This window comes from Corapipo altera, unplaced genomic scaffold (genome assembly GCF_003945725.1).
Source record: "Corapipo altera isolate COAL_440 unplaced genomic scaffold, ASM394572v1 226, whole genome shotgun sequence".
Classification (NCBI taxonomy): Eukaryota; Metazoa; Chordata; class Aves; order Passeriformes; family Pipridae; genus Corapipo; species Corapipo altera.
Genome location: NW_020885054.1, coordinates 299,220 through 312,755, shown reverse-complemented (window position 1 = coordinate 312,755; position 13,536 = coordinate 299,220). Strand labels below are relative to the sequence as shown.

The following is a 13,536-nucleotide window of genomic DNA, read 5'->3' as shown; positions in this document are numbered from 1 at the left end:
GTACAGCCCCATCCCAGTACAGCCCCATCCCGGTACAGCCCCATCCCAGTACAGCCCCATCCCGGTACAGCCCCCCAGCTCGCGGTTCGGCGACCCCGGGTACAGCACCATCCCCCGGTACAGCCCCGGTACAGCCCCAGCCCGGTACAGCTCCAAACACCGCTACATCATCCCCGGTCCTGTCCCCTCCCGGTACCGCCTCCCCTCAGCCCGCACCGAGGCTGGACCCGTTCCCCGGGGGGAGGGAGGGGCTGCGGGGGAGCCAGGAACGGATCTGCCGCCCCTTACCCCGCCTGCCCCCCCCCCGATGCTGCCAAGGCATTAGGAGTCCCCGCCCCCACCTCGAGACCCCCCGAACCCCGGGACACGGGGATCACTGGGAGGGCAGGGGGGGGTCACTGGCATCACTGGGAGAGGGTCTGGTCCCTCTCCTGACTGTCCCCTCTGTCCCCAGCTTTGTCCCACCATGTCGGTCTCCAAGCTGCAGGACACGGACGAGGTTTTTGGTGAGTCCCAGTGGGCACATGGGGTGCAGACGCCCAAATGGGGTGCAGAGCACCCTGGGGGGTGCAGAGCTGCCTGTGGGTCCCCACCCACCCTCAGTGTCCTCCTGTCTTAGGAGGGGACAAACTGGGCTTGGGGACAACATGTACCTGGGGACACAGGGATGTGTATGGGCAGGGGGACACGGGGACACATACAGGGGACAGGGGCATGCAGAGAGTGTCAGGGACATGGGGACACATCCAGGACACACAGGTGTGGGCATAGGGGTGTGCACAGGGTGACAGGAATGTGGGGACATAGGGAGAGGCACAGGGAGGTGCACAGGGTGGCAGGGACATGGGGTCATGGCCCAGAGCCACCCCTTGGGCTGGGTTGGGATACAGGGGTCACATCAGGGCAGGGACATGAGTGGGATCCCAGTTGGACCATGGACAAAGCGTGGCCCCCCTGGGTGACAGGGACATTCTGTCCTCGGGGTCACCCCACTGCTTCTCTCCCCGTGCCGGGGCATCTCTTTGAACACTTCTCTCTGTCCCCCTGTTCCCTGTCCTGCCCCACTGGGGTGCCCCATCCATGTCCCCAATACTCCCCTCTCCCTGTACCCCCTCCAATCTCCCTGGCCCCCCCCTCCTGCCCTGTCCCCAATGTCCCTCTGGCCCCTCTCCACTGGGCTGGCCTTCTCCTGACCTTCTGTCCACCTCCCTCCAATGCTCCCCCCGTCCCCTTCTCCCTGCCCCTTCTTGGCCATCCATCCCTCCATCTCCCATCAATCCATCACTCCCTCCTTTTCTCCCCATCTGCTTGGCCCCACCCTTCCACCTGTCCACCATTTCCTTTTCCTTATCCATCCGTCCGTCCATCCATCCATCTTCCTTCTCCCTACCTGTTCCTCTATTCCCCCCTCCATCCCTCCCCATCTTCCTTCTCCATCCATCCATCCATCCGTCCATCCCTTCTCCCTACTTGTCCATCGCTCCATCTATCCCCATCGTCCTTCTCTCTCCTCGGCCATCCCATCCCACCCCACCGCACCTCACCCCGTGTCCGTCTGTCCGTCTCTCTCTCTCTCTCTGCCCCGGTCTCTCTTTCACCCCCAGATTTTACCGCTGTGGTTCCAGAGACGCCGCGCCTGGACAGCAGCCTGCACAAAGCCCGGGCCCGCCTGCTGGCCAAGGGCCGCCGCCACCGGCCCTCCCGCTCCCGCCTGCGCGACAGCGCCAGCTCCACCGAGGGCGACGAGGGGGACACCGCGGTGAGACCGGGGGGCGGCAGGGCCGGGGGGGCACCGCGGACACCGGGGAGGGGGTTGGGGGACGTCAGGGCTGGGGGCCCTGAAGGGATGGGGGGCTCTGTGGACCCCAGGGATTAGAGGGGGGAATCCATGGCTTGGGGCACCGCAGACCCCCGGGACTAGAGGGGAATGGCTGGGCTGCAGGGCTGGGGGCATCATCTACCCCAGGGATTAGAGGGGGACGCCATGGCTGGGGTTAGGGCAGGGATAGGGGTCTAGGGGACAAACCCGGGGGAGTGCAGAGGTCTGAGCCCCCCCCTCTCCTTGCCGTGTGACCCCAGGGCACCGAGGGCGATGGCAGTCCCCCGACCCCCTCGCCCTTCTCCCGTGCCGGCGACTTCTCCTTCGACGGGGGGGCGGGGCGGGCGGCGCTGGGGGAACCCCCGGCCCCCACGACCCCTCTCAGCCGCTACCGGCCCCTCACCAACACCTCGTCCCAGGAGGGGCTGTCAGGCCCCGCTGTGCCCAAATCCTGCCCCAGCTCCGACAGCTCCCCTGGCTTCGCCCGCCGCGATGCCCGGCCCCGGCAGCACAGCGAAGGTGAGACCCCCCCCGGCCCTCCCGGGGCGCACAGGGACCCCTGGGACATCTCTCGGCACTGTGGGGGCGGTGGGGGACACCCCGGTTCTTCTCCTGCAGATGACAGCAGGGACATGAGCCCCCCCCGAGCCCGCCAGTCCCACCGTGGGGCTGGACAAGAAAACACGGAGGAAGTTCTTGGATTTGGGGTGAGACCCGGCCCTGGGGGGAGCGGGGGGGTACAGAGAGGAGGGGTGGAGGGGGACTGGGGGGATGGAGTGGGCCACGAAAGGATGAAGGAGGGGATGGAGAGGAGATGGAGGAAGGGGTGCAGGAAGAGATAGGGAGGGATGGAAAGGGGATGCAGGTAGGGATAGGGAGGTATGGAAAGGGGATGGAGGTGGACAGAGGGATGGAAAGGGGATGGAGGTGGACAGAGGGATGCAGGACAGGATGGAGAGATGGAGGAAGAGATGCAGGATGGGATAGGGAGGGATAGAGAGGGAATGGAGGGGGACGCAAGGATGCAGAGGGGATGGAGGGGGACAGAGGGGTGCAGGGAGGAATGCAGGTAGGGATGGAGGGTGGATACAGGGAGGGATGGGGGGAAGGATGGGGGATGGAGGGATGCAGGGATGGAGGGAAGATGGATGCAGAGATCAAGAGGTGCAATGGAAAGAAAGATGGAGACACAGCTGGAGAGATGCCTGAAGGGAGGAAAAGATGGCAGGATGCACAGAGGAGGGATGCACGAGTGGAGTATCCTCTGGAGGAAATGGAGGGGTCTCTGAGGATGGATGGATGGGTGGAAAGATGGATGGATGGGTGGGTGGGTGGATGGATGGATGGATGGGTGGGTGGGTGGAAGGATGGGTCCTGCGGCCCATGGGGGGAGCACAGCCCTCAGGACTTCCCCCCTCTCCCCCAGGGTGACCCTGCGCCGGGCGTCCTCCGGCAAGAGCCGCAAAGAGAAGAGCAGCAACCGCCTGTCCACGGGCAGCAGGTGAGGGACCCCCTCAGCAGGGGCAGGGGGGGCTGCCTGGGCACGGCCCCCACCCCCTGACACGGCTCTGTGCCCAGGGAGGCGGCGGAGGGTCCCGGCCGCCCCTCGGGCTCCCCCTTCCTGCCCTTCTCGTGGTTCTCGGACAGCGCCAGGGGCTCGGGCTCCCCCGGCTCCGCGTCCCCCTGCGGCTCCCCCCGGCACGAGGGGCTCAGCCCCGCCAAATCCGCCTCCCAGGTCAGTGCCCGGCCAGGGGAGGGGGCCCTGGCACTGTGGGGATAAGGGAGGGGGTGGGGGCCCTATAGGGATGCTCCCATGCATTCGGTGGCTACAGGAGAGGAGGTGACACCAGCTGTAGGGACAGACGACAAAGCCCCATAGGGTCAGGGTGGCTTTGGGGGGTGTCAGAGCCCTAAAGAGTCAAGACAAGTATTGGGGGCGGCAGGTCCAAAGCCTCATAGGATCAAGATGGATATGGGGGGCTGTGTCAAAGCCCTAGAGGGTCAAAGCAGGTACTGGGGGTGGGGGCAAAGCCCTATAGGATCAAGGTAGCTGGGGGGTGTGTGTGTCAAAGCCCTATAAAGTCATGACAGGTCCAAAGCCCTATAGGGTCAAAATGGCTTGGGAGAGGGGGGTGTCAAGACCCTAGAGTCAAGACAGGTATTGGGGTGGGGGTCCAAAGCCCCACAAGGTCAAGATAGCTGGGGTGGGGGCATGCAAAGCCCTATAGAGTCAAGACAGGTATTGGAGTGGAGGTTCAAAGCCCCACAAGGTCAAGATAGATATGGGGGGGTTGTGGGATGAAAGCCCAGGGGGGGTTGGAAGCCCTATGGGTGTGGGAGGGTGCTGTAGAGGGGTCCGGGGGGGCAGCCCTGCCCTCACCCCCCTCACGCTGCCCCAGGACTCGACGCTGAGCGAGGACTCCCCCCCACCCAGCGCCAGCCCCCGCCTGCCCGGACCCCCCCGCGCCAAGTGCTCGTACCCCTACCACACCCTGTCCCAGTCCTCGGACGAGGTGAGACGCGGCGAGGGGGCGAGGTTGGGGTGTTCCCCCCCCCATATCCCACGGGGACTCCCCATTAACGCCCTGTGCCAGTTCCTGGAGGAGCCCCCCGGCGCGGCCGCGGGCTGGACGTGCCAGCAGGTGGGGCAGTGGCTGGAGAGCCTGAGCCTGGAGCAGTACGTGCAGGACTTCTCTGCCCACGGCGTGGACGGGCCCCGGCTCCTGCACCTCGACGGGGCCAAGCTCAAGGTACGGGGTTGGGGGGCTCTGATGGGGGGGGACGGGGGGGGGGGGTCCGGGTGCTGCAACGGGCTCTGGGGTGGGGCAAGAGGTTCTGGGTACCCCGACAGAGCAGGAGATCTCAGAGGGTTCTAAGTACCCCAACAAGGTGCCTCATGGAGTAGGGGGTCTTAGAGGGTTCTGGGTACCCCAGTGGAGTGTTCCATGGAGCAGAAGGTCCAGGCAGGTTCTAGTTACCCCATTAAGATACAGGGCAGGAAGGCCTGGGATGGTTCTGGGTACCCCAAAGGGCTCATCAAGGGGTACCTAAACCCCCTTGCCCAAACTGGTGGCTCCACAGGGCAGGAAGTTCCAGGCATCCCAAGGGACGAGTCCAGGAGGTGGATGGGATGTTCTGGGGCCCCCAAGGCGCTGCTGCACCGGGGGTGTGGGTACCGAGGATCTGAGGGGGGTCCACGTACCCCAGAGGGCTTGAGGGGCAGCGTGGCCCCCCTGCCAGACCCCGCTGTGCCCACAGGCACTGGGGGTGGGCAGCTCCCAGGACAGGGCGGTGCTGAAGAGGAAGCTGAAGGAGCTGAGCCTGGCGGCCGAGAGGGAGCGCAAGGCCCAGGAGAAGGCGGAGAAGCAGCGGGAGAAGCAGAAGAAGAAGGACCTCCAGGAGCAGCGGCGGAGTTAAGGGAGGGCCTGGGAGTGCCCCTGCACCCCCTCCCCAACCACAGCCCCCCCGGGACGCCCCGGGGGACCCCCGTGCGTGGGACACACTGGCGTGGCTGAGGGACGGTGCCAGGCTGAGATGAGCACAGAGCACCACGTGCCCCCCTCCTCCAGCCCCCTCCCCACCTGCACCCCTGCACCCCACGGGCACAGCCGGGCCCCCCCTCCAGGGGCCCCTTTTCCAGATGCAAGTGGCACATTGGACACCCCCACCCTGCCCCATCACCTCCCACCCCGTCAGCAGCACCCCAAGGGGGCAGGGGGGTCACGGCCAGCATTGGCTGGGGACAGCGTGTGGCCTGACCCCCCCCCACACGGGGACACTCCCCAGTTGGGGTGTGGGGTTTGATTGCTGACCTCCCCACACCCCCCCAGCCCCAAATACGGCGCCCTAGAGGCCACGCCAGGAAATAAAAGGGTATCAAGGGCCAGTGCAAACCAGTGAGACCAGTGTGAGGCTGACTGGGGTGGGGTTGGGGGGGCAAGATGGGGTGGGGGGAGCTCGGTGCCAGGCTGGGGGGGGCACGGACCATGGCTGGTCCCCATTGTGTCCCCAAGTGCCACCCTGTGACTGTGCCCAGCCCCCTCCCAAGCCTGGGAGTGAGTAAACTGAGGCACGGGGGGGTCAGTGACCCATTTGGGGGGTGCAAAAGGGGGGGCATTTCCAGGACCCCAAAACACCACACCAGGAGCTCAACCAACATCCAATTTACTGACAGTGGGGAGGGATGGTCTGGGGGGTGGAGGGGGAAAGAGGACAATTTGGGGGAGGAGGGGGAGGTTTCTGAGCAGGTCACAGCATGTGTGGGGTGGGGAACCCACCCCGGGGGAGTGCAAGGGGTGCAGGGGTGGGGGGCACACGCAGGTGAGAACAGCTCAGTAGTGCAATAACAGGGATGGGAGATGGGAATAGGGAAATGGGGGGGAGGGTGGGTCAGGCCTGGGCCCCCCACCCTGTCAGGGCTGGAGGGGCAGGGAAGTGCTACTGGTCATACTGGGAAAGGAGACCAGTCCCCTGCTGGGCTGGGGTGCACGCCCTGGGCTGGGTGTGAAGGGAAGGGGTGGGAGGGGGGGCAACAGGGGCTTTACCCCCTCCACGCTGCTCCAACGCCCCCCCCAGCTACGTACCTAAGTGCCACCAAGGTGGGGGGTGCTGGGACCCCCCCACACCCCACTGGGACCCCCACACCCCACCAGGACCCCCTTCCACTGGAGCCCGAAGAGCCACAGAACCGGATTGCTCCAACAACCCCCCGGGGCACTGGGGGCCACCCCAGGGAGGGCCCTGTGAGCTGGGCAAGGGGTTCCCTGCAGCCTGGGGGGGCTGTGAGCCCCGGGGGCCTTAGGGCACGCGGTAGGTGGAGGTGTTCTTGGGCTCGGTGCTGGGCACGCACCAGTCCCCGGCCTCCTGGCTGGCCTGGTAGTGCCGCCACGCCGACTTGTTGTACACGGGCAGCCGCTCCACTGAGTCCGTGGACAGGGCCTGGGGGCACACAGGGGGCTGGGCAGGGTCCTGTGCCCCCGCCCCGAGCCCCGAACCCCCGTTCGGAGGGAGAAAGACCCACCTTTAGGTAGATGACAGCATCAGTGCCAAAGCCCTCCATGGAAAAGAGCTGCAGGTCCCCCTGGAAGTACTTGGCGTAGAGGCGGGAGATGGGCAGCCCGTAGCCAAACCCGGCCTGGGGTGGGGAAGGGGGTGGGGGGGTCTCCAGTGCTGGGGTGGCACCCCCGGGGCACCCCAAGCCTCCCCACATCACCACAAGCAGCACCATGTGCAGCCCAAAGTGTCCGTGCCCCTGCCAGCGGTCACTGTGCCACGTCCAAATGTCCCCCAGCAACCCAAAATGTCCCCTGGCAACCCAAAATCTCCCCATGCCACCCCCAAAACTCCCCATGCTGCTCTATCCTCTCCCAAACCTCCCTGTGCCATCCCCAAAACACTCCCATACCACTCCATCCCCCCCAAACCACCCTATGCCACCCCCAATGGACCCCGAAACCTCCTCATACCACGCCCAAAACACCCCCATGCCACTCCAGCCACCCCAAACCACCCCAGGAGACCCCCAAAGGACCCCCAGAGTACTCCATGCCACCCCCAATGGCCCATAAAACCTCTCCTTACCACCCCCAAAATACCACCATGCCATCCCAGTTCCCCCAGACCACCCCATGCCACTCCCAAAGCACCCCCATGCCACTCTGGTCCCCCCAAACCACCCCCAAAACAGCCCCTGCCACCCCCAAACCTCCCCAAGCCACTCCATCCACCCTGAAATATCCCCACCCACATGAGACACCTCCGAAATACCCCCAACCACCCCCACCTGCAGACCCACCCTCCTCTCCCCAGGACCCTGTGGGACCCCCACAGCCCACACCAGGGGGGGTCACCTACCAGGGGGGTCCCCCCAGTGCCCATCTGGGGGGTGGGGGCCGTGGAGTACATGTAGCTGAAGAGACGCTCGATCTTCCTCAGGGGGACCCCCATGCCCCTGTCACTCATCTGTGAGACACCACCAGGGGTGACAACACTGCTCCTGGCCCCCCACCCCAAACTGTACCCCCTCGGGGCGGAGCTGGTGGTCCCTCACCCTGATGGAAAGGTCCTCCTGGCCCAGGGCCACCATGACCTTGATGGCAGGCAGGCGGGGGCTGCTCTCGTGGCTCTCCACGGTGGCTCTCATGGCATTCTGGGGGCACAGAGGCGTCACTGGGTAAGGGGGGACCCCCAAAAACCCCCCCCGGATCCCCCCAGCAGGGCTGGGGTTACCTTGAAGAGCTCGAAGAGCATGTGGTAGAGGTGGGAGGGCACGTAGACGATGCTCACGGGCTGCTGGGAGTTGGTGGCTGTGGGGAGGAGGAGCAGCCATTGGTGTTGTTGTGCTCCCCCAACCCTGGAGCCACCCCAAAATCCCCCAAAACCATGGGGACCCCCAACCCTAAAGGAGACAGCCCAGAATCCCCCCAGATGGGCCTCACCATTCACCTCCTCGATCTCCAGGTCGGGCGAGGCCATGTAGTACTTGTCACACAGGAGCTTGGCCATGTTGTAGGCATCTGGGGGGGAGCAGAGGGGTCAGCACCCCCCAAAACGGAGCAGAGGGAGCATTTAGGGTCCCCCCCCTTTGCCCCCTACCCCCAAAGATTTTCCAGTCCTACAGATTCAGCAAGTTTTTGTGGTCTCCTGGCACGACCCCAAAGCACGGGGGACGCTTTTGCTGAGGGCAACCCAAACTTGTGACGCAAATGGCTCCCAAACAGGGTAAGGGGAGGATCAGGGGGACATTCAGTGACCCCCTCCCCCACCAAATTCACCCCCCGTGGGGGTGGGAGCCCCCTGGACCCCACCAACCTCTCACCACGTTGGCCACGTTGCAGTGGGGGTCGATGCTCCCGATGTGTTTGGGGTGTGCAGGGTTGGTGCTGCCGTCGAAGAGCAGAGCTGGGGGGGGGACAACAAGCTGTGGGGACCCCACCCTGACCCCAGAGACACCCAGGGACACCCCCAGGGGGCTCAGGGCCCTGGGGCTGGGGGTGACATTAGGGGAAGGGGAAATTTGGGGCAGGAGTCCTGGGGGTGGAGGGATCATTGAGTCAGGATGCCTGGGGCTGGAGGGGACATTTGGGGTGGGGGGACCCTTGTGGCAGGATCCCTGGGGTTGGGGGTGACATTTGGGACAAAAGAATGCTCAGGGCAGGTCTCTGGGGTTAGGGGGGAAACCCTGGGGCAGGAATACTGGGGGAGGACATGTGGAGCAGGACCCCTGGGGCTGGGGGGCACATTTGAAGATGAGGGGACATCCAGAGCACAATCCTTGAGGGTGGGGGGGATACTCAAAGCAGATCCCTGGGGTTTGGGGGGGGCATTTGGGGCAGGGGCAGGAGCCCTGGAGCTGGAGGGGACCCTCAGGGTGGGGGATACTCAAAGGGAAGATGCTTAGGGGACCCTCAGGGCAGGGGCTGATCCCTGGGGCTGAAGGTGACCCTTGGGGCAGATCCCTGGGGTTTGGGGGGATGCTCTGGGGGGCACAGGGGAATGCCAGGGTCAGCAGGGATGTTCAGAGCTGATGGGGACCCTTGGGGCAGGGGGTGCCAGGGCAGGGGGACACTCAGGAGCACCCTAAGGGCAGAGAGACCCTCGGGACAGACCCCTGGGGCTGGGGGGACACTCTGGGCAGTGTGTAGGGACACCCAGTGCTATCAGGGGTGCCCAGGGGTGCTGGGGACCCTCGGGGCTGGGGGTGTTGGGACAGAGGGACACTCAGGAAGACAATCCCATCTCCAACCTCAGGACAGACCCCCCGGAGCTGAGGTGATGTCCTAGGGGTGCCCAAGGCTGCCAGGGATGCCCAGGGGTGCAGGGGACCCCCGGAGCCCCCTGCTCACTGTGCTGGTTGATGAGCATGCGGATGGAGATGCGGCTCAGGTAGAAGCGGTCGAGGAAGTACTGGATGTTCTGGTTGGAGACGGGATCGTCCCCATAGGCCTCCTTGTACTCGATGACCCCCTGGGCCATGGTGGGCACCACGTCGTTGTGCCGGTTGCGGATGGTGACCAGGGCATCCGTGAACCTGGGGAGGGCACAGGGGTGGCCCCGGGGGGCACCCGGTCCGGGCACGGCCCCGATCCAGGCCGGGATTCCCCTGGTGGCACCCAGGAAAACCCGGAGCATGATCCGGTGGCACTGGGATGGGGTGGGGGCAGTTGGGGGGGGATACAGCCCCGGGTGACACCAGTTGGTACCAGGGGGAGTCTGGGAGGAGGGGACACCCCGGGACTGGGGACAAGGACATGCTGTCACCCCCCAGCTTACTGTCCCAGTGTGGCCTGGTCCTCGGGGTCCCTGTCCAGGAACTCCATGATGTCCAGCAGGCTCTGGACGTACCTGGGGAGGGACACGGTTACCCCACAGCTGGCACCCCCCCAAAGAGAGGGGACACCCCAGGGACACCACATGGGGGGGAGAGGGTCCCCTGGGGCACTGCCCTATGCAGGGCTAGGGGTCAGCACCCCTCAATCAGGACCTCCCATCCCAAAAACTGCTCTGCCATGAAACCACCCTGTGCTTGTGTCCCTGTCCCACCCCTCTGCTGGCACGGTGGACCTGGGGGACACCTGGGGACAAGGCCCCTCTGATGGGGTGTGGGGCATGAGGGTGGCTGTGACCTGAGGTGGCTGTGGGAGGGGTGGCATGGCTGGAACTGCCCGGCATGGCCGGACCCCCCTGCCCCAGCATGGCCGGATCCCGCTGGCAGGGGACCAGGACAGTGGACAAACAACCTGTCACGTGGTGGCACTGGGAGAAGGGTCACACTACCACTGCTGGCATGGGGACAGGACACTTAAAGGCACACCCAGACCCCCCCACCCCAGGGACACAGACCCAGCACCTTCAGTGTTGGCTCAGCCCCTTCGGGGGCAGGAGGCTGGGAGGTGGCACTGTGACCCCGATGGTTGGGGACACCCCGCTGGCACGAGGGTGTCCCCAAAGGGCCAGCAGCCCATGTCACCAAGGGCATGGCATGGCACCAGCTGGGGGCTGCCTGCCTGTCACCACCCCCTGTGTCCCCTTTTGTGTGCCAGCTCCCTCGGGACCCGCTGGGGAGGGCAGTTGGTGACACTGGTGGGACACACAGTGGGACACGTGGTGGCAGCAGGACCCCCCGGGTGATGGCAGTGGCAGGAGTCGTGGTGGCAGCGAGAGCTGTGCAGGTGACAGTGGGGGGACTCAGGGGGGCAGCCGGGGGGGTGACCTGCAGTAGGGTCACCCCAGGCAAGTGGTAGTGGTGGGACCCCCGTGACTGACAACAGTGGGACCCCTGGTAGTGGGACCCTCAGCAGCAGGACCCGTGGTGGCAGCAGGACCCACACAGGTGACAGTGGTGTGGTGGCTGTCCTTGGCTGGAGGGGGACCCTGGGGGCAGTGGGGGGGACTGGGAGGACTGGGGCAGAGGAGGTAGGAAAAGGTCCCTGTCCTTGGCTGCAGGGAGACCCTGGAGGGGCTGGGAGGACTGAGAGGACTGGGGGACACTAGGGGAACTGGGGGACACTGAGGCAGTGGAGGCAGGAGCAGGTCCTTGGCTGGAGGGGGACCCCAGAGGGGATGGGAGGGTTGAGGAGGGGGCAGTGCTCAGCCGACCACTGAGGGCAGGCTGGGTGCCCAGTGCCACCCAGTACAGCCCAGTAAAGCCCAAACTGGGGCTGGAACACCCCCAAGTGCAATGTGAAGGCGAGAAGGACCTGGGCCACCACCAGAGCCCAGACCAATGGTGGTGGCATCTCCACACCCAATGTGACCACAGGACCGGGTGGTCCCGGAGCCCACAGACCCCGTGGTCATGTCCCCGTCCCCCCCAGTCCCCCCAGCCCCCGGGGGTCTCACCAGCTCTGCACCAGCTGCACGGAGGGCGTGCGCAGGACGCGGTCGGGCAGCAGGTTGATCTCCTTCATGATGTTGGAGAGGCGCACGGGCAGCTCCTGGCGCAGGAAGGCGAAGGACGTCTTCTCACAGGCATTGCTGGAGCCTGGGAGGGGACGGGGGGCACGGGGTGAGCCCCTCAGGACTCCTCGGACCCGGGGCTGGCATCACTCCCACCTCTCTGCTGGGTGGGACTGGGGGGAACTGGGAGACACTGGGGCAGAGGAGGCAGGAAAAGGTCCCCGTCTTTGGCTGCAGGGAGATCCTGGAGGGGCTGGGAAAGCTGGGGAACACTGGGAGGACTGGGGCAGTGGAGGCAGGAGCAGGTCCTTGGCTGGAGGGTGATCCTGGAGGGACCAGGAGGGCTGAGGGGGGGGGGCAGTGCTCAGCCCACCACTGAGGGCAGGCTAGGTGCCCATTGCCACCCAGTACAGCCCCAGTAAAGCCCAAGCTGGGGCTGGAAGGCCCCCAGGTGCAATCTGGAGGTGAGAAGGACCTGGGCCACCCCCAGAGCCCAGACCAGACCCTGGTGGCACCAGGAGGTGGAGGGAGTGATGCGGGGGACAGAACCAGGGGTGTGGGGTCCCCAACCGGGAGCTGATGGCCAGCAAGGCAGGGGGGCACAGCTGCCCCCAAACCCCTGGAGGTGGACAAGGGACACTGGGATGGAGAGTCTTGGTGCTGGTGGGACAGGGCAGAACTGGGGGGGCAGAGAGGGGCTGGGGACCCTCAGGGTGCAACCAGCATGGCACTAAGGGGACGTGGGTAAATACAGCGATGACACTGAACACCCCCGGGGGGGTGACAGAAGGGGGTTGGACCAGGGGACAGGGATGGGGGGACATCTCCACCTGCCTGAGGGTCTGGCTTGGGGTGGGGGGTCTGTGTCCGCCACCCTGGGGGGGCCAGGCAGTGGGGGGGAGACACTGGGGGTCCCACACACGGAGTTATTTAATGTGGGGTGGGGGGGACTTACCAGGGGGGAGAGGGGGATGAATAACCTCCTGAGGGTGGTTACAGGGAGAGGTGTTCAGAGGAGACCCCCCCAGAAAGGTGCATATTAGGAAATCATGTTCCAGCCTCACTGATTTACCCTGGGGGGGGTTGTTTAAATACCACCATCCCCAAATAATAACGGGGTATTTCTAGGATTAGAGTTACCCAGGCTCAGATACCCATTAGAGGGAGTCCTTCCCGGGGTGGCAGCCCCCCGATCCCCCAAGATAGTTATTTACCAGCTGGGGGGGAGTGTTGTATTTCCTGGGGCTGTTGGAAGGATTTCCAGGGAGTGGGAAGGGTTTCCAGGGAGGGTTGGAATAGGATTTCCAGGAGTGTTGAAAGGATTTCCAGGGGGGGGTGGAATAGGATTTCATGGGGGAGTGGGAATAGCATTTCCAGGAGCAGTTGGAATAGGATTTCATGGGGGGGTGGTTGGAATAGGATTTCCAGGGGGGCGTGCACGGAGCTCCCTCCCCCAGCACGGCCCCCCAGACCGGGCACCCCCGGGGTTGGCAGGAGGGGTGTCCCCATCCCGTAGGCTGTTGGGGGGGGAAGGAGGTGCCGGGATCGGGTAGGAGTCCCGGAGGGGAGGTTGTTTATTTACCGAAGTCCAAGAACTGCTTCATGGAGAGCGGCGACGGCGAGAACTTGCTGAAGTGCTCGATGTAGGTGGGGACGCCGGCCAGCGCCGCGCGCTTCCCCAGGCAGCGCAGCAGCCGCATGGCCGCGGCCCCGGGAGCGCCCCCGCTGTCCCCGGTGTGTCCCCGGTGTCCCCCCGGTGTCCCGCTGTCCCCCCGGAGCCCCCGCGAGCCCCGAACCCGCCCCGCCGCCCCCGGGCCCGG

At 65.4% G+C, this 13,536-nt stretch overlaps 2 protein-coding genes across 2 annotated transcripts in view; one reads left to right on the top strand and one right to left on the bottom strand.

Annotated features, from left to right (window-relative positions):
* SAMD14 (sterile alpha motif domain containing 14) overlaps nt 1-5,353 on the top strand; it is a 6,025-nt gene extending 672 nt beyond the window's left edge. The window contains 10 exon segments of the mRNA XM_027668856.1: nt 455-506; nt 1,605-1,759; nt 2,080-2,338; nt 2,438-2,457; nt 2,459-2,526; nt 3,246-3,320; nt 3,398-3,554; nt 4,219-4,332; nt 4,414-4,569; nt 5,078-5,353. Of these exon segments, the coding sequence (XP_027524657.1) occupies nt 467-506; nt 1,605-1,759; nt 2,080-2,338; nt 2,438-2,457; nt 2,459-2,526; nt 3,246-3,320; nt 3,398-3,554; nt 4,219-4,332; nt 4,414-4,569; nt 5,078-5,236 (1,203 nt within the window). The 5' untranslated portion in view covers nt 455-466 and the 3' untranslated portion in view covers nt 5,237-5,353.
* A 726-nt stretch (nt 5,354-6,079) lies between these two features.
* On the bottom strand, nt 6,080-13,436 carry PDK2 (pyruvate dehydrogenase kinase 2). Its single transcript, XM_027668870.1, has 11 exons — nt 13,299-13,436; nt 11,660-11,801; nt 10,091-10,162; nt 9,664-9,848; nt 8,630-8,719; nt 8,257-8,334; nt 8,048-8,124; nt 7,869-7,967; nt 7,673-7,780; nt 6,840-6,953; nt 6,080-6,757 (listed from the first exon to the last, which is right to left on the bottom strand). The coding sequence occupies exons 1-11, from the start codon at nt 13,414-13,416 to the stop codon at nt 6,617-6,619; spliced, it is 1,224 nt and encodes a 407-aa protein (XP_027524671.1). The 5' UTR covers nt 13,417-13,436; the 3' UTR covers nt 6,080-6,616.
* Between the last annotated feature and the right edge of the window lie 100 nt (nt 13,437-13,536).